Below are 26016 nucleotides of genomic sequence, written 5' to 3'. Positions count from 1 at the left end.
AATGCAGAGGTCACATAGGCTCCTAAGCTGAATATGGGCCCCAGGTCAAATCAATCAGGTCAACAATATTTATACCCCTTTCCCATATTTGGGAGCTACTCTCTTCCCTGATCCAGCTTTCTGTCCCTTTTCCATCCATGACATCATCTCCCCAGATAATAACTTGGGTCCACCTGCATATCAGATTTCAGGCTCAGGAACAAACTAGTATAGTCATGGGCCCTTTGGAATATAACTAAAATAGGCCTACTAGCTCTCTACAAAACAGAGACCCCTCCCCCAACTCTTCATCTGCAATATTCATTCCTTTAGGTTCATGATTAGTCAACAATTTGTGTGACTTGATATGTTAACTGTCTTTTGGCCACCAGGTTTCAGATGCTAGCATGATGCCAACCAGACTTCCCTGGACTGACAACCCCAGCAATATGTCCTGGAGCTCTGCTTCCCCAGAGCCCTGCCCCACTAGGGAAAGAGAGAGACAGGCTGGGAGTATGGATCCACCTGTCAACACCCATGTTCAGCGGGGAAGCAATTATAGAAGCCAGACCTTCCACCTTCTGCATCCCACAATGACCCTGGGTCCATACTCCCAGAGGGATAAAGAATGGGAAAGCTATCAGGGGAGGGGATGGGATATGGAGTTCTGGTGGTGGGAACTGTGTGGAGTTGTACCCCTCTTATCCTATGGTTTTGTCAGTGTTTCCTTTCTATAAATAAAAATTTAAAAAAAAAACTCCCAATGACTGCTTTAGAAGTTTTCTACTTTATATTTATGTATTTCCTGCTTCTCCCTACAGGGTATCTATAGAGTCATTTAAGCACGGGGTCCTGAGGGAACAGCTGGCAAGCCTAGCCTCCAGACAGAAGAACCTTTTAGTTGTAGCAAGGAAACAGAAAGAAGTAAGCCTGAAGATTCAAAACTATAAAAATGTCATGTCCACATCTGGTCTTGGTTTGAAGAAACTGCCGCCCAGCTCAGGAATTGCTGCCGAGGACAGTCATGCGTTTGCCAGCCTGGAAAATCCAGCACAGCCCCGGTGCCCTGGCCTTTCTCCTCTCAGCCAGGTTTGTGGAAGCACGCAGGAAACACAGTTGTCTCTGGAAATGTGGCGTGACAGCCAGAATGCCAATATTGGTCTGCGTGCAGAAACAGAGGGAAGGGAAGAGCTTCCTGGAAGTGAACAGAGTTCTAAACAACACGTCAAGAATCGTACCTGGGATGAGTTATCCAAATCCAGCCAATTAGATGACACTACAAAGGCTGAATCACCATCCCAACCTGTTGCTCTTTTTGCTAACACAGGCTGTTCAGAAATCAAAAGTAATCCGGTGGAAACAACCCCGGAAGGACCTCAGTTGTACAGTCCCTCAGCAGTAGCTGGAATCTTAAATGTTTCCGAAACCACTGGTGTACTTGCTCCAAAGACTGCCCACCAAGCTGCTGCTGTTTGTGACGGGGCTCTTTCCGCTGATGATCCGGTCAGAGAGAGCAGGAAGGCAGCTTCCCAGGAGCAAGCGAGGATGGCCTCAGAATCTCAGGCAGGTCGGAACACTGCTGTCTTAGGCAGAGAGATGTGGCAGCAGAGTAAACCAGGTCTTAAAAAACCGGCGTTTGCTATTCCACAGACATATGACAACCAGAGCGCTTCCTCCTCTGGGTCTGACAGTCAGCACACTGCAAAGAAGCCTTTAACCTGTAGCTCGGCTCCTAAAAAGAAGTGTGTGCAGCTTAAGGATCTGATATCCCTTGGGAGAGTCAGTCCAGGAAGTAACATTCTGGAGTTCAAAACCCAGGTACCCTCTCACTTCTTCTCGTTCTCCTCCTCCTCTTCCTCCCTTCTTCTTCTCTCCTTTTATTTTTCGATCTTTTTTTTAGTGACTTACTATTGAATGTCAACGGGGTATCATTCCCACCACCAGAGCTCTGAATCCCCAGTCCCTCCACCGCAAGCCACTTCGGTTCTCCTAAGGCTGCAGACAAGGCTTGACCGCCACCTCTACAGCTGTCTGTCTGCGTTTGTACCTCACTGCCCCTTTTCTTCCAGTTGTTTGTTCTCCTCCAAGCCACTCATGACACTATGACTGCACCCAAATGCCCTCCCCTATTCCTCCTCTCTCTCTGGGTCCTGCTGGAGCTGGAGTTCGGAGCCCTTTAACCCTCTTCCTCCTATCACTTCTCCCCCACTGGGAATATAGATCAAAATTGGTTTTGAGGTGCAGGAGGTGGGAGTTCTGGGGAGGGGGAGGTTCCGGGACACGTTGGTGAGATCATTTGCCCAGGGAAGTCAGGATGGAATCATGGTAGCATATGCAACTTGGTGTCAGGATATAAAGCGGGACAAAAATGGTTAATGAACAGGAACCAAGAAGTAGGAGGTTAGGGGTCTTCGGGTGGAAGGAAGCTAGGAAGTCCATTTCAGGATTGCTTCTAGGAGCTCATGACTATGGTAGCTTTCACTTGAGTCTGATAGCTGGCATGAAGCTGGATAAAGATGCTGTCTGAGAAAATGGTGTCAGAGTAGAGAACGGGGCTAGAAAGTTGGACTAGGCCAGAGAATAACTCCCATTCTTGAAAAAAAAAAATCTATGAATAGAATTTACTGTTTACGTCCATCCACCCAACCCACGGCCCACGTCTGTTCACATTCAGCACAGGAGCCTGTGTGACCTCTCAGTCCCTGTCAGTCCGAGCTCACAGTCCCTGGTCACAGCTGGAACATTCTAGGCTGCACTCATGTCAGGACCCATCTTCCTCGAGGGGCAGTGCAGGATTCCTCCTCCTCTGTTTTCTTCTTCTCCTCTCATTTTGTTATTATTTCTATTTATTTATTGGGTAGAGATAGCCAGAAACTGGGAGGAATAGGGATGAAAAGAGACAGAGACACCTGCAGCCCTGTAACCACTTGTAAAGCTTTCCCCCTACAGGTGGGGGCCAGGGGTGGGGGGAGTTGAACCGGGGTCCACGCTCACTGTAATGTGTGCGCTTAAGCCACTGCGCCAACACCCAGCCCCTTACTTCTTCTTCTGAAATCATGCAAATCTTATAAATAAGCAAATAAGCATTGCTGTCAGAGTACAAGCTTTGATCTGCTGTGAGAGAAAGGGGGTTTGTTGGTTTTCCCCAGTGGAGAGGCACAACCCCTGTCCTCTTAGCAGGGAGACTCATGCTTTGGACTTGCCTCACCTGTCACAGATGCCTCAGGGCTCTTCATTCAGAATCCGTCGATTGTATAATCCAATGGGAAGGATGTAAGAAAAAAATAGGAATAATTCATTGGAATTGCGTTTTGTTCCAGAGCTTAATGCAACCTAGTGTGTGCTCAGCGTTTTGGTTTATTCTGACCTTAGGAAGGCTGCGTCTGCGTTGTCTTTCCCCGCTAGTCGCTCCTAAAACCAGTCTCTCAGTAGTGCATCTTGCTGTTTCCAGCAGATCTTCCAACTTGCTCCCAATGAAGTTTTCACCGTCCTTGAGAATGTCCTTAAACTTTAGCTTCCTTGGGCTTGGTTTTGAATGAAGGCATTTCTTTGTGGTCGACATTAGGAGCTAGCTGTTTTTTTTAACACTTGCCTCTCTCGACAGACAAGCTAAACTCTAAAAACAGGTGGGGACCCACTAGTGCTCATGGCAGGCACCACGCCAAAGGCAGAGCCGGCGAAATGCTCAGCTCCCCACCCCTTGGCTTGACTTCTGAAACAGGTAGCTGAGAACAGGACCAGCTCTGTTTGTATTCTTCCAATTCTTTCTTTTATTGTTTCATTTGTTATTTTTATTATCTTTAATTTTTAATATGTATTTATTTGCCAGGAGAGAAAAGGAGAAAAAGAGGGAGAGAGACATCAGCAGCACTGCTTCCCTTTTCTTGAAAAAAACATTTTATTTATTTATTTATTTATTTATTGTAAAGATAGGAAGAGAGAGAAAGAACCAGACATCACTCTGCTACATGTGCTGCTGGGGTTTGAACTTGGGACCTCATGTTTGAGTGTCCAGTGCTCTATCCATTGCACCGCCTGCTTCTTCTTTTTTCTTTATATTATATATATTTAAATTTTATTTATTTATTCCCCTTTTGTTACCCTTGTTTTTTATTGTTGTTATAGTTATTATTGATGTCTTTGTTGTTAGATAGGACAGAGAGAAATGGAGAGAGGAGGGGAAGACAGAGAGGGGGAGAGAAAGAGAGACACCTACCTGCAGACCTGCTTCACCGCCTGTGAAGCGACTCCCCTGCAGGTGGGTTGCCGGGGGCTCGAACCAGGATCCTTATGCCTATCCTTGGCCTTTGTGCCACGTACGCTTAACCTGCTGTGCTACTGCCCGACTCCTTATATTTTATATATTTATAAAATGGAAATATTGACAAGACTATAGGATGAGAGGGGTACAACTCCACACAGTTCCCACCACTAGATCTCTGTATCCCATCCCCTCCCCTGACAGCTTTCCTATTCTTTATCCCTCTGGGAGTATGGACCCAAGGTCATTGTGGGATGCAGAAGGTGGGAGTTCTGGCTTCTGTAATTGCTTCCCCGCTGAATGTGGGCGTTTGACTCTTCCAGTTCTAAGAAGTTAACCTTCAGCCTGGGAGTCGTGACTAGAGAGCTGTTGACCATGGCAGCGTAGACTAGAGTCTCCACCTGAACGAGCTGGAATAAGGAAGAAGGAAGTAGTCTTGGTTCAAGTGCCACTAGGTCACCCTTTTAACAGCATAATATTCATATCTTTGTTGGATAGATGTTTATCTGCTACACATCCTTATGACCATTTCTAGAATCTAAAAAAAAAAAAATAAAGTCATAGCTTTTCCCCGGGAGTTATCCTCACAGCATTGAAGCACAAGCTGGTTCCAGAGTGCTTAGCTCAGTGTGCTTACAGTAAGGTTAGTTTTCAATCTATCATGTAGTGTCTTCTTTCTGTTTTTCACATCTTAGTGTTTTGTCTATTTCTGCTTTATCCTCTTTGTTAATTTATAAACCATAGTTATTTTATTTTCGTTATACCTTGAGAGTTATAACGAAAATTTTAATTGCCACAAGGACAATAGGGTTGGTACCACAAGGACAATATTGCCACAAGGACAATATTGCCACAAGGACAATAGGGTTGGTACCTGCATAATGAACTCATTGCTCCCACTGGCCAGACCCCCTATTGTTTGCTGACATCTTTCAAGCCATGATTTAAAGATGTTTTTCTTGTGTTCAGTATTGAGGTACATCTGGTCTCTATTACTTCATGACCAGAGCAGAAGTTCACCTATTCCAATAATCTTTTCATCTTATTTATTTTTATTTCTGTCTTTCACATCAGGAGACCACCCATAAAGCCAGTGTTTTATTGAGTGGTAGAATCAAGGCGGAAAGTGGACAGGTTTATCAGAATCCAGTTGCCTGGGTCAAAGATCTTTTGGGAGGCAGTAGTCATGTGACCTGGAACTATGCCTGGAGCAAGGTGGGTGATACTTCAGTCCGTTTTTCAAAGAGAGAGGCCCTTTTGGGCGTGTGGTAAAGCTGTTTACTCTCTGCTATCTCACAGTCTCACTAGTTGGTATTGAATCACTAATAACAGAAAATTAAAAGGAAAAGAAATCTGAAAGTCCTGAAGTCAGTGTGTGTCCTCACCACTCCCTTCTGAGGTAGGTTTCACGCTGCTTCCACACACTTCTTCCCACGAGCAAGACTGCACGGCTGACTGAGCCTCTTCTCTGCTTCTCACTGGTGTGGTGACGACTTTGTGTGTTGGTCTGCTTCTAATTCTGCTTCTGTTCCCCTGCATTGCTTGACGCTGGGGTCTATTTACATAATCACGGTTTTACCTGAGACCCGCCCTGCCAGCAGGGCACCCGTTTAACCCCACTGGTTTGCACTCTCTTTTCGCTCCGCCCCCTCTCCTAGGTACACCCTGTTTTTACACCCTACCACTTCCTTCCTGGAGAGTATAAATGCAGAAAATAAAGCCAGCGTGGCATTGCACTGCTTCCCAGCTCAGCCATGAGTCCCTGGTCGTCTGTCTCCTGCCCACGAAGCTAGCCCGGCATTTGTGGACATGCCCTCAGCGTTCTGGTGAAGCAAAGCCAAACCTTCCTCTAGAGCTGCGTCAAGCTACAGAGATCTTGACAAACTCTTGTGTTTGGACAGAGATGTAACTATGAGTGACGAGCTTTCCGAAACAAACGTCTCTCATCAGACTTCCCAGGCTTCGTGGCTTCGGCTTTCTGTCTTCTGAGTAGCAAGCCGAGACTGACCACCAGTGTGAGACTCTTGGTGGCCGTCACCCCTGTGGCTCAGTCATCAGTCATGTCCAGACTCCTGTGGTACCGTCACGAAACAGTCTTAGTGATTCACCCAGGAAGCATGAATCATGACACCCACCACGGCTTTCCACACGGTATCAGAGACCTTCAGCTCCCACTCCTCACTGGAACAACCATTCGTGCATCCGTAATAGATTTCTGGGCTTTCTTCTTCTTCTTCTTTTTCTTTTTTCCTTTCTTTCTTGCTTTTCTTTTCTCAGTTTTGCCTTTTCTGTTTTGGGGGCTTAGTGCCTGCACTAGGAATCCACTGCTCTTGGCGGCCATTTTATTGGATAAGACAGAGAGAAACTGAGAGAGATGGGGAGATAGGGAGGGAGAGAGAGAGAGAGAGAGACACCTGCAGACCTGCTACACCGCTTGTGAAGCGACTCCCCTGCAGGTGGCGACTGGGGGCTCGAACCTGGGTCCTTGTGCTTAACCAGGAGTGCCACCACTCAGCCCCCTTCCTTCCTTCCTTCCTTCCTTCCTTTCTTTCTTTCTTTCTTTCTTTCTTTCTTTCTTTCTTTCTTTTCTTCCTTTCTTTTTTTCTCTCTCTCTTTCTTTCTCCAACTCACTCTGCTGACCTTACTTCCTACTTCGCTTGCCCTGTGTCCCCCAACTCTGCATTCTGTCCTCCTAGACCTCTGTGGCAGGTGCTCCCACAACGGCGTTTTATTTCATTTACTTCAGCACATTTTGGATTTTCTCCACCTTATAGTCTTTCTGTCCATTTTTGCCCTCCCAAAGATGCAAAACAAACAAACAAGCAAACAAACAAACAAGCCCACTGCTGGACTCCATCTGTTTCCAGTCCAGTCCACCCTGGCCAGTTGTCTCTGTGGCCTCGTAAAGCACAGCTGCATAGCACAGTTGCCCTTTTCCCAGCAGAAGTCCCGAGCTGCTGCGGTGCCTCCTGAGTGTGTCAGACCTCTTGACGGGTCAGACCGCTGTGCCGTGATCATACCACCCTGGTCGTGCAGCTCAGTTTCATCTGAGCCGGGCTTGCTGGTGCCATGCAGTGCCCGGCGATGCCTCAGTCCTTCTGCTCTTTTCTGTGAGGGGACCGCTGCGTGGCATCCTCTGTCCCTCAGCCTGCTGTGCCTGGTCCTGCTGTGCCGCCCGGCCTGTTCTCAGCAGCCACCGGGCAGCCACTTGGCGTAGCCCCCTGTGGCAGCAGATGCAGGTGCAGCGCCAGCGCTGAGATCAGGTGGGTCACCTGGGGCCGGAGCTGTCACTGGGGCTCTGTGGGCAGCGGCACTATGAAGCCACTGCTCCTGGCGGCTGTTTCTCCCCCATGTTAGTGGGTAAGACAGAGAGACACTGAGAGGGGAAGGGGACAGAGAGGGATAGACACCTGCAGACCTGCTTCAGCGCTGGTGAAGTGTCTCCCCCCACGGCCCCTACCAGTTCACACCCAGGTCCTTGCGTGGGTCCTTCCGTCCAGTGCTGTGTGTGCTTGAGCTTGACTGTACGCCGCCGACCAGCCCTCCTCAAAGGAACCATCTGAACTGGCATATATATATATTCTAATCTTTTATTGATTGAATAGAGACAGCCAGAAATCAAGAGGGAAGGTTGTGATAGAGAAGGAGAGAGACAGAGAGACACCTGCAGCCCTGCTTCACCACTCACAAAGCTTTCCCTCTGCAGGTGGGGACCAGGGGCTCGAACTTGGGTCCTTGCGCACTGTAATATGTGCACTCAACCAGGTGTGCCACCACCCGGCCCCAGCTTTTATATTTTTTAATTCTTCGAAGTCCAAAGCAGTTGAAATATCAATACAGAGAACTCTTGCACTTGTGGCACATACCCTAGGCTAAGGAACACGACTCCAGTGAATCTCTCTACCCTTTCAGAAGGATGAAGACTAGATGTAATCACTCAGATGGAACTTAAAACGCAAAGCAAGTTAAAAATGCGGGGTAAAGCATTCATAAGCTGTGCTCGTTGTTAGCAGGTCCAAGGTTGTGGAAGAGAGGTGATGGAAACAGGTGAAAAATGATGGGGCCCCTCTGTCTGATGGTGACAGGAGAGGACAGTCCAGGGATGGGCGAGGCAGCCAGCACAGCCTTGGGGAGACGTGCGGCAGTTCCTCTGAGCCAAACGGTCTTGTCGGTCACCATTCTCATAATGATAACATGGTCTGGTTGGAACTAGTTTTAAAAATCAGCCTTTTCTTGTCTTGGGCTAGCTCCTGAAGTCACTTCTTGATTAAAGAAGCTTTTTTGGGGGGAGCAATAGTGCAGAGGGTTAAGCGCACGTGGCACAAAGCACAAGGGGCGGACTAAGGATCCCGGTTCGAGCCCCCGGCTCCCCACCTGCAGGGGAGTCACTTCACAGGCGGTGAAGCAGGTCTGCAGGTGTCTGTCTTTCTCTCCTCCTCTCTGTCTTCCCCTCCTCTCTCCATTTCTCTCTGTCCTATCCAACAACAACGACATCAATAACAACAATAATAACTACAACAATAAGACAACAAGGGCAACAAAAGGGAATAAATAAATATTTTTTTAAAAATCCTCCTCATAAAACTTGAATGCATAGTCCTGAAATGATATTAATGTTAACTAATATTATGAATCTAATCAATTAAGCCTATGATTTCTTGAAAACTATCATTATGTTTATGGCTTAGTTTCTTAATGCAATCTAAAAAAATAAAATAGCATCTATTGAATTAATGGTTGTTGAAAAAGCAAATGGAGTGGGGCCGGGTGGTGGCACACCTGGTTGAGCGCACATGTTACAGTGCACAAGGTTCCAGGTTCAAGCCTCTAGTCCTCACCTGCAGAAGGAAACCTTTGCAAGTGGTGAAGCAGAGATGCAGATGTCTCTCTGTCTCTCTCCCTCTCTTTCTCCCCTTCCCTCTTGATTTCTGGCTGTCTCTATCCAACAAATAAACAAAGAGAATAAAAAATTAATTTTTAAAAGAATTAAAGAAAAGGAAACAGAATAACTAGCTCACAATAGCAGCAACTAAATGTTTTCTGTAAAAGGACATATAAACATTTCAAGCTTCAGGAATAAGAGGTATCTATTGCAACTCCTCATTCTGTTATAGTGCAAAAACAATAATTGTTGCTACTGTGTTCTGTAAATAGATGTATATATATATTTTTTTATTTATTTATTTTTACCGGAGCACTGCTTAGCTCTGGCTTATAGTATGGGGGATTGAACCTGGGAATCTGTTTGTATAACCATTATGCTATCTATCCCCACCCCATGTCATTATATTCTAATGAAGCTCTGTTTACAAAAATAATGGTCTCAGGACAGCTAAGACCATGAGCACTAATTTGCTAACCCAGCAATGAGTGCTTTATAGAAGTTAGGATCTGCAAGAGGCAAATATCTTTGCTTCTTCTAAAATGTATGTTTAAAATTTTCGTTATTAATTTGGTACAGGTCACGTATCTTGGGAAAGAGCTTTTGAAGTATACGTCAGAGGAAGTTCCCACACCTCCAGAACCAAACTTGGCACCTCAGCATCAGTCTTGTCTCTCAGGTGTGTTCAGACTTGCAGGTATATTCTCGGTTGTGGGGAAAGACATACACTCCATTTTTTTTGGGGGGGGGGAGAGTAGTCTTTTGTTATTGACTTAAAATCACACAAGATACAATTAACTTTCTTTTTCATTTATTTTTTTCTCAAAGAAATCATTCTTGGCTGACTGGGGGCCTTTCTGCAGTCCATTGGACGTCCTTTTCCTAGTTAGTTCTGCTGTTTGAGCCTATAGTTCAGGTGTACAGCTCTGCCGACTGCCACCTGCCGGGTCATGCGTTTCTGATTAAAAAGAAATATCCTAAAGGAGGAGGGCTGGGCAGCAGTGTGCCCGACTAAACACAGGGGCAGCAGTGCACCCGACTGAACACATGGGCAGCAGTGCGCCTGACTGAACACATGGGCAGCAGTGCGCCTGACTAAACACATACATCACCGAACACCAGGGCCAGGGTCAAGCCCCCTCACTCCTGCTCCCCACTGCAGGGGGAGAAAAGCTTCACGAGCAGTGAAGCAGGGCTACGGGTGTCTGTCTTTCTCCCTCTCTATCTCCCTGTCCTCTCTTCATTTCTGTCTGTCCTGTCACAAAAAATATATATATATATTAAGGAGGATTTTCTCAGACACGTACTTACTCATTCTGTCGTGCTCTTCTGACGTGAGTATAAGCTCCCAGAGGCTACAGACTTTCTGCCACGTTCGTCCCTGTGCCGTAGACATAGGCTGGCAGGCTGAGTGGATACTTAGTCATAGCAGTATACTCAAGGGAAAAGAAAAAGAAAGCCACGCGGAAGGAGACTTCCTCAGATGAACTAGTTGTGGAAGCACCGACTTGTCCTTTAACATTTCATGGTGAGCTGGGCTTCAGCTACTTTTAGAACTACTACTGAGGGTCAGTGAGAACTAAGTTACTAAGAGTATCTAGATTTGCTTGTGCTCAGAGGCCTTTACTTCCTTGAATTCCCAGCAATCAGGTCTCTGCATGTTCAGTGTGTGTTCAGTCTCGAGAGAAACTGTCAAGCCCGTATCCAACACTGGCTGTGCCATTTGCATTCCCACAAGCAGGGGTGGAAACGCCACTTGTTCCCGTCTGCACACCAACACCTGATGTGTCTGATTTGGTGGTTTTAGTAACAGAAGCAAACAGACTGTTTTTTTTTTAAACGTTTTTTTTCCTTTTATTGGGGGATTAATGCTTTACAGTTGCCAGTAAATACAGTAGTTTGTACATGCATAACATTTCTTACGTTAGTTGATATAGTCCCAAGAAAAAGAGCAGCAAGTAAACCTGCAAGTCATTAGGAAGAGAGAAAGAATACAAACCAGAGCAGAGAGGATTGAAAGGCGGACCAAAACGATGATTCAAAAGAGCAATGAGACCAAGAGCTGCTTCACCGGAAGGATAAGCTAAGTCGGTAAACCACCGGCAAGGCTCACTCACCGAAAGGAGAGAGAAAGCTATAATGAGACTCAGCAGCGAGAGAAGGAAGAATACAACTAGTGATGTGGGCTGTGGGGATGCAGAGAACCATACAGCACATCAAGAACTTCTCTGTGCAGAGTCACACCACTGTGCTTCATTTCTATTAAGGATTTCATATTGATTTACACAGTCATGAGATAATAGGTATAATTCCACACCGTTCCCATCACCAGAGTTCTGTGTCCCTGTTCCCTCCGCTGGAAACTGCATCAGTTCTCCAGAGGTCACCAGTGTGGGCTGGCTATTATTTCTGTAACTAGGTATTTTTATATGTTGGCCCTTTTGTTTTCAATGGTCGTGCCTTCTCTTCCCTTCTAAGTCATACTCACGACTTATAAGTGTCCTTCCTTTGTTTGTTTGAAAAACACTCTTTTCCATTCTTCTGTTTGTAATTAGCAGTGCAGGACAGGTAAGTTTCATTGCAGTAATTGTCACCCATGATTTAACTTGGTCTAAATGGCTACTTGTTAATTTTTATTTGAGGTGATGATTAATCCAGCCCCAGCGGCATTTCACTCCTTGCTGGAAGGCCACTGTATGGCAGGCGGGGGCCAGAGAATCTACGGTGGGAGAGGCAGAGGCAGCTTCTGGGGTTATGGTGAAGGACCCAGAAGCAAGAGGGGCCTAGGGGCTTGAGCCCCAGCCCTGGCACACTAGTGTGTGTGCCCTGCCAGGTGCACCACCACCTGGCCCCAGCATTCCGTGACTTCTTCACCTGATCACTCATGTGTGGGCGTTCAGGCTGCTTGTGCTCCTCGGCTCTGGTGAATTCAGCAGCTGTGCAACTGGACTGCACGGCCGCTTTGGACTAGTCTATTCGCATCCTTTGGGTATATGACTAGAAGTGCCATTTCTGGGCTGGAGCTGCTTCCCATTTGGATGTGTTTAAGACTCTTCTTTTTTATTAATTTATTTATTTTCCCTTTTGTTGCCCTTATTGTTTTTTATTATTCTTGTTATTGATGTTGTTGTTGCATAGGACAGAGAGAAATGGAGAGAGGAGGGGAAGACAGAGAGAGGGAGAGAAAACAGACACCTGCAGACCTGTTTCACCGCCTGTGAAGTGACTCCCCTGTAGGTGGGGAGCCGGGGGCTTGAACCGGGATCCTTAGTCGGTCCTTGGGTTTTGCGCCACGTGCGCTTAACCTGATGCGCGACCGCCCGACTCCCAAGACTCTTCTTACTGTTCTCCATACGGGCTGCCCCGTCTGCCTCCCCCCCGACATGCTGGGTGCAGCAAGCCCCTCCACATCCTGGCCGACGCCTGCCGTGCCCTGTTTGGCTCGTGCATGTAGGCCGCCCTCCCTCTGCAGTGCTCTCTTTCTGCGTCGTCCTTTCTTGCTTTTTTAGATCAGAGTGACGCTGGTCTCCTACAGTGTGTTCACGAGTATAGGATGGGTGTTAAGTTCTTCTTTTGTTTTGGGGGGGGGGTTTCGATCACTTCCGTGACTCCCGCACCTGGGGTGGGCTTGGCCAGTAGCGTGTGTGTGCCCGACCGAGTGGCCCGCTGCCCAGCTCCCAGAAGGATGAGGTAGAGGCCGTGCGTGGATGGCCGCAGAGAGAGAGGTGGTGCAGGTGGAGCATGTCCACAGGGAAGCTTAGAGACTCGGCTACAGCAGCCCAGAAGCCGAAGAGACATTCTAGAATGTCTGCAGAGAGATCCCACACCAGGGCCTGCAGAAAAGGATGGACCTGTGTCCTCAGCTGAACTGGTGACAAATTATTATTAATCTCTTCCAACAGTGACTCTGGGACCCATTAGAATCTAGAACTTGTAATCAATGAATTGTAAGTCTCATGTGTACAAGGCAGCTTATAATTTTTTGAAATTGCTTTAAGCAGGAGCCTCCCAAGAGACAGTGCAGAGCGTGCCACATTACCTACAGATAAAGGAAATCCTACTAAGCGACGACCAAGAGTATCTCCCTCCCCACATAATGGACCGGCACTGGAAGTTCTACGTGGAATGTGAGCAGCTGACGTTCTGACGCCCTGCTTTCTCCACCGTCTCTTAGGCGCCTGTTCCTGCGATCGCCAGCATTCATATTTTATTACCTTCTGTTGTTTGGTGCGCCTGTCTGAACACAGACTTCATGGGTGCTACTTAAGATGTCTATTTGCAGTTGTAAGAAAACCTCTTCAGATAGCACAATGTTAATACTTCCTTGTGACTGAAATAAAGGCACTTTTGAAGTAAGCCATATTGATTCTCTCTCTCTTCCTCATCTTTAATTAGGACAGTGAGAAATTGATAGGGGAGGACAAGATAGAGAGGTAGAAATCTTGCTTCTCTGCTCGCTCTTAAGCTTCCCCTACAGATGGGGAGCAGGGGCTCAAACCAGGACCATCGTCACATGGCACTGCGTGTGTGCTCAACCGAATGCACCTATTAATAAACGTATAAAGCCACACTGGTTCTCTGCTTTCTCTTTATGGACATGCATGTCAAACGAGCCCTTCAATCCACACCTCTACCCCTGTGTAAAGAAGGCCTTCACTGGAGATGTACGGATACAAATAAGAGTAATTTGTCCTAAGAAGTGAATACATTGAATATACTTAAAACAAGAACTTGGAGGTTTTTTTTTTTAAGGAGATATTTAAAACATCTTCCCCTTGGGACTATAACAACTAACATAAGAAATTCTACATATCAGTGAAAAAATTCCAGTTAGCACTGTTTGATATTAATCTTGGTTATGTTGACAAAAACGAAAACCGTATGACCCTTTCCCCTCCACACACACATACCTACGGACATCTAATCTTTGACAAAGCGGCCCAGACTATTCAATGGGGAAAGCAGAGTCTATTCAACAAATGGTGTTGGAAACAATGGGTTGAAACATGCAGAAGAATGAAACTGAACCACTGTATTTCACCAAATACAAAAGTAAATTCCAAGTGGATCAAGGACTTGGATGTTAGAACACAAACTATCAGATACTTAGAGGAAAATATTGGCAGAACTCTTTTCTGCATAAATTTTAAAGACATCTTCCATGAAACGAATCTAATTACAAAGAAGACTAAGGCAATCATAAACCTATGGGACTACATCAAATTAAAAAGCTTCTGCACAGCAAAAGAAACCACTACCCAAACCAAGAGACCCCTCACAGAATGGGAGAAGATCTTTACATGCCATGCATCAGACAAAAGGCTAATAACCAGAATATATAAAGAACTTGCAAATCTCAACAACAAGAAAAAAAATATCCCCATCTCAAAATGGGGGGAGGACGTGGACAGAACATTCACCACAGAAGAGATCCAAAAGGCGGAGAAACACATGAAAAAAGGCTCCAAGTCTCTGATTGTCAGAGAAATGCAAATCAAGACAACAATGAGTTATCACTTCACTCCTGTGAGAATGTCATACATCAGAAAAGGTAACAGCAGCAAATGCTGGAGAGGGTGTGGGGTCAAAGGAACCCTCCTGTACTGCTGGTGGGAATGTCAATTGGTCCAACCTCTGTGGAGAACAGTCTGGAGAACTCTCAGAAGGCTAGAAATGGACCTACCCTATGATCCTGCAATTCCTCTCCTGGGGATAGATCCTAAGGAACCCAACACATCCATCCAAAAAGATCTGTGTGCAGCTATGTTCTTGGCAGCACAATTTGTAGTAGCCAAAACCTAGAAGCAACCCAGGTGCCCAATAACAGATGAGTGGCTAAGCAAGTTGTGATATATATATATATATATTACTCAGCTATAAAAAATGGTAACTTCACCATTTTCAGCTGATCTTGGATGGACCTTGAACAATTCATGTTAAGTGAAATAAGTCAGAAACAGAAGGATGAATATGGGATGATCTCACTCTCAGGCAGAAGTTGAAAAACAAGATCAGAAAAAAAAAAAAATACAAGTAGACCCTGAACTGGAGTTGGTGTATTGCACCAAAGTAAAAGACTCTGGGGTGGGTGGGTGGGGAGAGTACAGGTCCAAGAAGGATGACAGAGGACCTAGTGGGGGTTGTACTGTTATATGGAAAACTGAGAAATGTTATGCATGTACAAACTATTGTATTCACTGTCGAATGTAAAACGTTAATTCCCCAATAAAGAAATTTAAAAAAGAAAAGAAAACCATATGACTTCAAATGCAAGTGGAAAAGAGAATAAAAAAGAATAAAGTTGATGGCTATGTCCAGAGAATATGAGACGATGAAGACCCACGGAGATCAGGAGCACAGGGAGAGGAGGGGATGGCAAGACTAGAAGGACGGAGGGCATACGGAAGGGGGGAGTGTGTGCAGGAGTTGGAGGCCGTGCAGAAGGTCAAGAAAGTGTCCACAAAGAAGTGAGGAGGAAGGTCAGCCTGAAGCTGACTGGACAAATAGCCACAGGTGTGTCGTGCACAAGGCCAGGCAGGAGAAATGTCTCCTTCCTATGGGGAACAGAATGTGCCGAGCGGCCAGGCTAGCGGCTACATTGTGCTTTTGGCTTTGCTTGCAATGGCTGCCCGGCTCAGGCTCCTGCCCAAGCCTTCCTCAAAGCACAGAGCGCTGAGGCTCGGGGCTGAGACCCCACCCTAAAGCACTAAGGCTAATAAAATTCCTCCTTGTTGACTCCATTGGCCGGCTCTGCGTCTTGAACCTGCAGCAGGGCAGTGTGTATAGTCATGTAAATATACATAAACGAACGCTTGAATGACATGTCTACTTTATCAGCTATGAAATGTGTGTGTGTGACTGTGGAATGGCCACGGGGTGTGTTGGCTAACAGCCTTGGGAGTTACAAAAATAACCCCAGCCTCTGTCCCTGAGGGAGTTGGACTGGGAAGGGTTTGCAGTTTACTTTCAACTTTAAAACACAGTTATCTTTCTTTTGTATAAAAATAGATATTTTTTTGAGACACTGGGCAGTGGCACACCTGGTTAAGCACACATAGTTTTAAGCGCAAGCACAGATGCAAGGATAAATATATTATATACATATATATTTGTAACTTAGCAATTTGTTTAGTGATTACAAAAAAAGATAAGAAAATATATATATATATATTCAGAACTGAAGTCTATGCCTCAAGAAGCTTGAGACATTCAATCTGTTTCTCTCCTCTCATATTGGTTAAAGAGTGATTTATAAGACTATAGGTTAATAGGAGTGTCTCTTAACACATTCCTGCCACCAAAGGTCAGTTCTGAATATATACATTTTTTTTTTTTTTTTTTTTTTTACCAGAGTGCTGCTCAGCTCTGGCTTATGGTGGTCAGTGGGGATTGAACTTGGGACCTTGGAGCCTCAGGCATGAGAGTCTCTTTGCAGAACCATTATGCTACTTCAGTTCTAAGTATATATTCCTTCAGTCTAAGCACTTAAGGTTTCAAGTGAGTAAACTGATTGAATTTAAACATTGGGCTTAAATTGTTAATGCTTTTTTTTTTTTAGAATGCTTTTTTTTTTTTAGAAAATTGTCACATGCCTTTCTTTCTTTTTAATAATTTATTTTATTTTTGAGAGAGATTCAGAGATACACACACACACACACACACACACACACAGAAACATCGGAACACTGCTCAGCTTCTTCTTCTTCTAGCGTTTGCCCTTCATCCGTGGCCAGTCAACAGCATCAGGTTGAGCCTGATGTAGTTTCGAGACCTCTTTGGATCTGGAGAGGTGGCAGTTGTTGACTATGTGAAGAAGAAGACTGCTCAGCTCTGGCTTATGGTGATGCAGGGGATTAAACCTGAGATTTAGGAGCCTCAGGCATGAGAGTCTGTTTGCATAACCATTATGCTATCTCCCCTGCCTTGTTAATGCATTTCTAATAACTTTTTTATTTTATGTTTCTTTTCATATATATATATATATATACATATATATATATATATAATTTATTTTCCTTTTTGTTGCCCTTGTTTTTTTATTGTTGTTGTTGTTGTTGATGTCATTGTCGGATAGGACGGAGAGAAATGGAGAGGAGGGGAAGACAGAGATGGGGAGAGAAAGACAGACACCTGCAGACCTGCTTCACCACCTGTGAAGCGACTCCCCTGCAGGTGGGGAACCAGGGGCTTGAACCGGGATCCTTACGCCAGTCCTTGCACTTTGTGCCACGCTCACTTAACCTGCTGCGCTACTGCCCGACCCCCACCCTTTAATTCTTTAACCACCTGAGTTAGAGGAATGGATGGCAAGGCCATGTCACATCAGCTGACAGCAGGCCTACATTAAGCTGAGGTGCAGGCCGCATGGCCACCTCCAGATTCCTTAGGCGCCTGTGTGAGCTCTCCTCCTGTTCAGTCTCACCTTGTCAGGAGCTTTCAACGGAGATGAAACGAAGGAACCGGAGATGCCAATATTTGAAGTTGTAGCATAAGCACTAGTATTTTCAAAGATAAAAAGTGATTGGCATTGTTTTTCAGCTGCTCCCACGATGCCTTGGGGTTCCCTGGCGTATGACAGTTTGCTTGAGAGATGAGGTTGGGCTATGCTCTTCATAGCCAGAGGTGAGGATGTGGTGAGGTGAGCCTCTTCCCTGCTGTGTGAGAGCTGCCATCATCAAACGTCTTTGTCTTAGCGAGCTCTTTTGTTCTCTGTTCATAATTGCCTACACACTTTCATGAAACGAAGAAGCAGAACAAAAACAAACAAGAAAACTGTTTTGTTGTGTAAAAATGACCCCAAAGGAAAAACAAGTGATGGGAAAGAGGAGTTTTAAGGAAATGTTTGTGTTTCCTGGCCTACCAAGTGTCCACTGTAAAAAAAAAAAAAAAAGTCAAATTTACTGGCAACAGATCTGTGTCACGCATTGTTTTTTTTTTCTTTCTTCTTTTTTATTATCTTTATCTATTTAATAAAGATAGCCAAAAACTGAGAGAGAAGGGGATGATAGAGAGAGACAGAGGCCTGGTAGTGGTGCACCTGGTTAAGCACACACATTACAGTGCACAAGGACCTTTTAAATTATTTTTATTACTGGATAGAGACAGAAATTGAGAGGGGCAGAGGAGATAGAGAAGGAGAGAGACAGAGAGACACCTGCAGTCCTGTTTCACCCCTCATAAAGCTTTCTGCCTGCAGGTGGGGCTCGAACCTGGACCCTTGTGCACTGCAACACATGTGCCCAACCACAACTTGGTGGTGCACCACCACTCGCACCTTGTCACAAATTTTTGTGTACAGAGTCATACATGCCCAAAGAGCCCCTGACCAATTGAATTCCAGATAGTGGTAAGAGAATACGTGCCACAGAGCTGGATAAAAGGGCTGGAAGGACCATTGTTATTGAATGTTTGTTTGCCTGTTGATATTTTTTAAATGTCCAGGCAGGACCTAGTTTTGAGAAGTTGCTTGGGAACTGAAAGTGGGGTGAGGGGCCAGGCAGTGATGCACCTGGTTAAGCATTCACACTTCAGTGATCACCTGTTGAGCGCACACATTACAGGGCACAAGGACCCAGGTTTGAGCCCCCGGTCCCCACCTGCAGGGGGAAAGCTTCACGAGTGGTGAAGCAGGGCTGCAGTTGTCTCTCTCCCCCTCTATCTTCCCCCTCCTCTCTCAATTTTTCTCTCTCTCTTTTTGTTTAAAATAATTTATTTATTCATGAGAAAGATAAGAGGAGAGAAAGAACCAGACATCACTCTGGTACATGTGCTGTCAGGGATCGAACCCAGGACCTCATGGTTGAGAATTCAGTGCTTTATCCACTGAGCCATCTCCTGGACCACTCTGTCTTTATCCAATAATAAATAAATAAATATTTTAAAAAAAAAGAAAGTGGGGTGAGAAGAAGCTGTTTGTGAATTCCACTGCAGCCACACTCACATCCTTCTTTGTGTATTTCTTTATTATTGGATAGAGACAGAGAAAACTTGAGAAGAAGCGAGACATCTGAGGAGGGCTTGTCACAGTCGCAGTGAAGTCTCCTGTGGTCTTTTGGAAACACTTTCCACTGCTGGCAGGATTGCCCTGTGGCTCAGATGCTTGGAAGGCTGGCCCCAGAGGCAACATCACTTGAGGACAGTCTGGAACGGGGGATCCGCAGACCAATCGTTTTATATTCTATTCTACAAGCGACTCGTTCTTTGATCTGGGCAGGTACCTGACCCCTTTGCATCTGAGGATTATTTGTATTAACAAATAAACTTCCTGGGTTCCTGGGCCAGGGAGGTAACACAGCAGTTTATGCAACAGACTTTCATGCCTGAGGCTCTGAGATCCCACCTTCAATCCTGGGCACCCATAGCCAGAGCTGAACAGTGCTGAAGGAGGTGAAGGGAGGAGGGAGAGAAAGAAAAAGAGAAGGGGAGTGGGGAGGAAGGGGAGAAAGGGGAAGGGGAGGAGGATAAGGAGGGAGGAGGCAGAAGGGAGGAGATGGTGTTCCTTTCTCTGATGACAGTGAAGATAAGTTGTGAAGATCAAATGAACTTAATGAAAGGAGAGAACACTCTAAATTGTGCTGACTGCTCTGCAGTTACAGGGGACAATTATCAGAGATACAGTAACTCCTATGTCATTATTATTCCAGTTCTTTTCTTCTTTTTCTTTTTCTTTTTTTTCCTGCCAGGCTTCACTGGGATGCCTGGTTGATTCCACCTAATGGGATTTTTTTTTTTGCCAAGTTAGAGGGTCACACACACACTCTCACACACACACTCTCACACACACACACTTATAGTCTCACACACACACTCACACACACTCACACACACACACTCACACACACACACACACACACACACACACACACACACACACACACACACACACACACGGGGGTGAGGGGAGGAAGTGACACCACAGAGCCATCCTACCACTTGTGAAGTTTCCCTTTGCATGGCTCCCTGAGTGGTGCCTGCGGGTCGAGCATGGGCGCAGATGCATGAGGCCGTGTTTGCTCTACTGGGCAGCTTCTGCCAGCCCTTCCCTGTGTCCTCACACCTGATGTGCAGGTGTCTGTATTCCTTCAGTCTTGCATTTTTGCGATGAAACTTTGGAAGTGATACTCTGCCAGGCACACCTTCCCCCTTGGAACTGTGCTTTCAGCAGATTCTCTGTCCTTACTCTGCTCTTCCTACTCTTGCGTCTAGGAAGTGCGAGCATCGCTCTCCGCTTGGATTGAAGTCCGAAAGTGTCGCCTTCAGTCCCTGTGTCCCCTTGGCTGAATTCCTTGAGCGCGAGAGGTGCAGCCAGTTGGCCCATGGTCTGTCATTTGGCCCAGTTAGTTGGCTCTTAGGATTTCGTTTTGTGTGGGTCACTTGTGCCTCTGGTGCAGATGCCACTTGTGTAACGACAGCATCTTTCTCTGACAGCAGAAGCTGTAATTTCTCCCTCTTTGCATTCTCAATGAAGGCCACGTATGTTCGTGAACAGTGCCGTTTGGGACTTGTACTGGGTTGAATAATGCTCTGAGCCCTGTAAATTCATGCTTGGGTAGCATGAATCAAGTCCATGAAATTATGCAGAGTTAGCGCGGCTCGAAGTCCAACTTCTGACGTTCTTAAAGAAGAATGGAACATGCACACAGAGGAGACATGCAGCCAGAAAACGCTCGTGTAATGACAGTCAGAGGCTGAGGCGATGATCCTGCAAATCACAAGACTCCCAGCTCTTATCAGAAGATTAGAACCAGGGGAGAGTTCTTCCTGGGGACTTGGGGAGGAGCGTGCCCCCGAGAAGCTCTTGAGCAGCCTTCGGCCTCCAGAATGGCGAAAGAAGCCATTTTTGCTGTGTTGAGTCACCCAGTTTGTTGATAGCCCTCAGGGAACTGGCCAGGAATGTGGAACATAGCCTGGTGGAACAGGCGGAGGCCTTGGGCCATATGTTCTCCAAAGGCCTGGGGTGCTGAGAGCACGGGATTTTAAGGGAAGACTAGAAGAGCTGAAGGCGGTGTGAGTGGAGAGGACAGGCAGAGAGCTGGGTACAGTTTGTGTAAAGAGCAATCCAGGTCAAAGTTTGCAAACTTTATGCTGAAGGTTAATCTTTAAAAGCCCATCACAAAAAGTTTGCTTGGAGACAAAAAGGTGAAACAAAGAAGCAAGTGGGTGATCATTGTGTGATCTGATCCCTCCAGAGCAATAAAGTTGGCCGTCAGAGGCCGGGTGGTCATGCACCTGGTTGAGCACACATGTTACAATGCTCAAGGACCCAGGTTCAAGCCCCTAGTCCCCACCTGCAAGGGGGAAAGCTTTGCAGGTGGTGAAGCAGTGCTGTAGGTGTCTCTCTCCCTTCCTATCACCCCCTTCCCTCTCAATTCCTGGCTATCTCTATCCAATAAATAAATAAAGATAAAAAATGTAAAAAAGAAGCTGGCCGCCTTGGGAGGAATGGTGTTACTGTGGATTTCACAGCAACTCCTGCCTGCCTGAAACTACTGGGGGATCCTGCAGCGTAAGCCAAGGCCACTGGTGTCTGGTGGCTCACTGGCCGGTTTAGCAAAGTGCAGTTCAGCTCTAGTGCCTGGTGGTGCCTGGGATTCTACCTGGGGCCTGCAAAACCTTGGAGATGAAAGTGTCCTGCATAACTACTGTACCGTCGGCCTGCCCTTGGTGGCCCACTTGAGTTCCAGCCCGGAGGGACTTTGGTTTCCTTAGTTGATAAAGGCAGAGACAAACTCTATGGTTCTCTCTCTTCCTGGCTTATTCCACCTTCCTCGTTGTCCGCTCCTTGTCTGTAAAATCACAATAGAATGGCGCCTCCTTCCTAAGGCCGCAAAGACTGAAGAGCTAGTCTGGAAATGGTGCCTAGAATAGCACCCAGGATGGATAATTGAAGCTTTGGTTGTTTTGATCTTCCTCCTCACCGTGACTTGCAGACGAGGAGATCAGAAGGGTACATTATGAGACTTTTAAAGGTCTCCAGATAAAGGAGGTTCCATTAGGGAGGCAAGGCCTGGAAGAGGAAGCCACTGGTTTTTAAATGCCTGTGAAGTGGTTATTAAAATACTTGCCCCTAGAGCACAAAGTTTTTGTTTGTTTCCTTTTTGTCTGTACTACTGCAGATCACCTCCAAGTGCTGGGACTGAGGCTATGTATGGTGTGGGTGCCCCATGTCCGCTCCCGCTTTGGGATTTACTGGCTCTCAGAGCCCAGCCTCCTCCCTTCACTCCTCCATCACCTCCCCTTCCTCCCCTCAACCCTCATCCCCACCCCACAGCAACCTGTCAGACAACCGCCAGGCAGCTAGCAGTGACAAACTAGTGACACAGGAATAAAAGCCAACCGGCTGGGGTGGACAGACTTGCCGGTGCAGCCCTGACCCTGGAAGGCGGCTGGGAGCCTCTAGCCAGGACAAGCCGTGGGAGGCTGTGCACAGAGCAGAGCCAGGCCTGCACCAGGTCAGCGCATCCCAAGCCCTGCCACAGAGGCCCAGGGGGACGGCTGCTCAGGGGTTCAGTGGGTGTGTGCTGTGAGGAATGGGGTTATTTACGTCCACTGTGGGTCTGGGGGTAGGGACACAGACCTTCCGTGGTGGGGATGATGTTAAACTGTATCCTATTATAATCTTAACTTTTATTCATTATCTTTATTGGATATGGACAGCCAGAAATAGAGAGGGTAGGGGAGAGAGAGAGAGAGACACCTGCAACCCTGCTTCATCACTCGTGAAGCTTTCTCCCTGCAGGTGGGGACGAGGGGCTCGAACCCGGGTCCCTGTGTGTTGTATTTAACTTGAAAGATTTTGTGGTGCAGGGGGCATCACAGACCTGTGATTGCTCACTCTCCACTTGTCCGTCTAAGAAGTTGAGGGAGGCCGACCTACCTGTAGCTTGCATGTTCAACTCGGTGCACCCCACCCGGCCCCATAAATGTATACTCTTATAAATCACGATTTATTCAGTATGTTAGGGGAAATAGACTGCAGTTCTTTTAGTGCCTAGATCCACCCCCCCACCAAATGTTGATGTGTGCTTTCTGTCCAGCGATTGCGGAGGGGGGAGCTGATCGGGCTGGCGTTGACCGGGTGCCCAGTGCAGGTCGGCTGGGCTCTCCACCCTCACCCCGGCTGGAGGGGAAGTGGGTGCCCTGGTGCGTGTGGGGAGACTTGCTGCCTCTGTATCGGACACGCGTCTCCACTGTGCGGGGTCCGCATCCTCTCCCCAAGTCTGCTGGGTGCCGGTGGCGAGGAGGCCGCAGGACCCTGGTGAGTCCCGGGGGCGGCCGGGCGGGGCGCGGGCTCCTCCTTCCTCCCGCGCGTCACCAGCCCGGGGAGGAGCCGCCGCACGGGGGCCGGCAGCCGCGGGCGAGTCGGGCTCCGGCGGGCGCCGCTCTCCAGCCGCGGGGACCCGGGCTTCGGGCTCCGCGGTTCCCTTCCGTAAGTGCGCGGGGCCGCGCGGGGTGGCGAGGGGCGTGTGGGGGCGGGTGCCGGTGACCCCGGCCCGCGGGTGCGGGACGTCCCGGCCCTTCTCCTCCCCAGCGACTTTCACTTTGCAGCCCGGCTCCTTGGCGGGGAGGGTGCGGTGCCGGCGCGCTGAGCCGCGTGGGGTCCCGGGGCAGCCGCCTCCGCGCCGCGGGCCTGCGGCTCACGGAGGGACCCGGGGGGCGGCCTCTGCGCCCCGCGACTGTGCGGACCCCGTAACTTAGCTTCTGCGCCCGACTGTGCGGACCCCCGGCCTCTGCGCCCCGCGACTGTACAGACCCCCAGCTTCTGCGCCCCGCGACTGTGCGGACCCCCGGCCTCTGCGCCCCGCGACTGTGCGGACCCCCAGCTTCTGCGCCCCGCGACTGTGCGGACCCCCGGCCTCTGCGCCCCGACTGTGCGGACCCCCGGGTACTGCGCTCCGCCAATGTGCGGACCCCCAGTTTCTAGGCCCCGCGGACCCCCAGCTTCTGAGCCCCGACTGTGCGGACCCCCGGCTACTGCGCCCCCACTGTGCGGACCCCCGGCTTCTGCGCCCCGACTGTGCGGACCCCCGGCTACTGCGCCCCGACTGTGCGGACCCCCGGCTTCTGCGCCCCGACTGTGCGGACCCCCGGCTTCTGCGCCCCGACTGTGCGGACCCCCGGCTTCTGCGCCCCGACTGTGCGGACCCCCGGCTTCTGCGCCCCGCGACTGTGCGGACCCCCGGCCTCTGCGCCCCGACTGTGCGGACCCCCGGGTACTGCGCTCCGCCAATGTGCGGACCCCCAGTTTCTAGGCCCCGCGGACCCCCAGCTTCTGAGCCCCGACTGTGCGGACCCCCGGCTACTGCGCCCCCACTGTGCGGACCCCCGGCTTCTGCGCCCCGACTGTGCGGACCCCGGGCTTCTGCGCCCCGACTGTGCGGACCCCGGGCTTCTGCGCCCCGACTGTGCGGACCCCCGGCTTCTGCGCCCCGACTGTGCGGACCCCCGGCTTCTGCGCCCCGACTGTGCGGACCCCCGGCTTCTGCGCCCCGACTGTGCGGACCCCCGGCTACTGCGCCCCGACTGTGCGGACCCCCGGCTTCTGCGCCCCGACTGTGCGGACCCCCGGCTTCTGCGCCCCGCGACTGTGCGGACCCCCGGCTTCTGCGCCCCGACTGTGCGGACCCCCGGCTTCTGCGCCCCGACTGTGCGGACCCCCGGCTTCTGCGCCCCGACTGTGCGGACCCCCGGCTTCTGCGCCCCGACTGTGCGGACCCCCGGCTACTGCGCCCCGACTGTGCGGACCCCCGGCTTCTGCGCCCCGACTGTGCGGACCCCCGGCTTCTGCGCCCCGCGACTGTGCGGACCCCCAGCTTCTGCGCCCCGACTGTGCGGACCCCCGGCTTCTGCGCCCCGACTGTGCGGACCCCCAGCTTCTGCGCCCCGCGACTGTGCGGACCCGCAGCTTCTGCGCCCCGACTGTGCAGACCCCCAGCTTCTGCGTCCCGCGACTGTGCGGACCCCCGGCTTCTGCGCCCCGACTGTGCGGACCCCCGGCTTCTGCACCCCGACTGTGCGGACCCCCGGCTTCTGCGCCCCGACTGTGCGGACCCCCGGCTTCTGCGCCCCGCGACTGTGCGGACCCCCGGCTTCTGCGCCCCGCGACTGTGCGGACCCCCGGCTACTGCGCTCCGCCAATGTGCGGACCCCCAGCTTCTGCGCCCCGCGACTGTGCGGACCCGCAGCTTCTGCGCCCCGCGACTGTGCGGACCCGCAGCTTCTGCGCCCCGACTGTGCAGACCCTCAGCTTCTGCGCCCCGACTGTGCAGACGCCCTGCTTCTGCGCCCCGCGACTGTGCGGACCCCGCAACTTAGCTTCTGCCCCCCCGCGGCTGTGCGGACCCTGGAAAGTTCCCAGATGTGGCGCCGAGGATGCGGGAGCTGGATGGGGGCTACGCGGCGGCGGCGCGTGTTGGCGCGGGGCGTCCCGCACCCTGAGGTCGCGGAGGAGCTGAGCAGAGGCCCACAGTCCCCGGGCGCATCGGCACGGGCTCCCCAGAGGACAGAAGGTGCCCTCTGGGCGCACCCGGGCCGGCCCCTGCGGCGCTGGGGACCACTCACAGCCTTCCCGGCCACAGGGACTGGAGCAGCCCGAAGTCAACTTCCAGTTTCACCCCACCCAGGGCGAGTGAGAGAGTTGCTCCCAGGGCGTCTCCCTTGGGACTTAGTTGGCACCCTGCTTCACGGAGAGCCCAGCTGGCGGGCAAGCTGGCCAGGAAGGTCCCTCCTGGTCCTGAGGATTGAGTCTTTTCATCTTTGCTTGGGCGAGAGGTGGCGAGTGGGTGGATGCTTGTTTGGTGAGTTTAAGAACTGAGCTCTCCCGCAAGGGGGGAGATTTTGCCATGTTCTCATATCCTGGGATGTGGGATGTGTTATTCCTCTGCTGGGCAGCAGA

At 49.4% G+C, this 26016-nt stretch overlaps 3 protein-coding genes across 5 annotated transcripts in view; 2 read left to right on the top strand and 1 right to left on the bottom strand.

Moving 5' to 3' along the window:
• ANKRD31 (ankyrin repeat domain 31) overlaps nt 1–13468 on the top strand; it is a 77875-nt gene extending 64407 nt beyond the window's left edge. For all 3 annotated transcript variants that reach the window (XM_060201044.1, XM_060201045.1, XM_060201043.1), the window contains 4 exons: nt 801–1797; nt 5315–5455; nt 9702–9801; nt 13124–13468. In XM_060201044.1, coding sequence (XP_060057027.1) covers nt 801–1797; nt 5315–5455; nt 9702–9801; nt 13124–13269 — 1384 coding nt within the window. In that variant the 3' untranslated portion in view covers nt 13270–13468. The remainder of the gene's footprint in view (nt 1–800; nt 1798–5314; nt 5456–9701; nt 9802–13123) is intronic.
• The window catches only part of POLK (DNA polymerase kappa), a 358361-nt gene that overhangs the window by 293558 nt on the left and 38787 nt on the right, over nt 1–26016 (bottom strand). The window lies entirely within an intron of this gene.
• The window catches only part of GCNT4 (glucosaminyl (N-acetyl) transferase 4), a 33402-nt gene continuing 30916 nt past the window's right edge, over nt 23531–26016 (top strand). The window contains exon 1 of the mRNA XM_060201058.1: nt 23531–23550. The gene's annotated coding sequence lies outside the window, so the exon portion shown is untranslated. The remainder of the gene's footprint in view (nt 23551–26016) is intronic.

The sequence above is a fragment of the Erinaceus europaeus genome, chromosome 11, assembly GCF_950295315.1.
Source record: "Erinaceus europaeus chromosome 11, mEriEur2.1, whole genome shotgun sequence".
Lineage (NCBI taxonomy): Eukaryota > Metazoa > Chordata > Mammalia > Eulipotyphla > Erinaceidae > Erinaceus > Erinaceus europaeus.
Note: the sequence above shows the minus strand (reverse complement) of the source record. Positions and strands in the feature narration are given on the sequence as shown.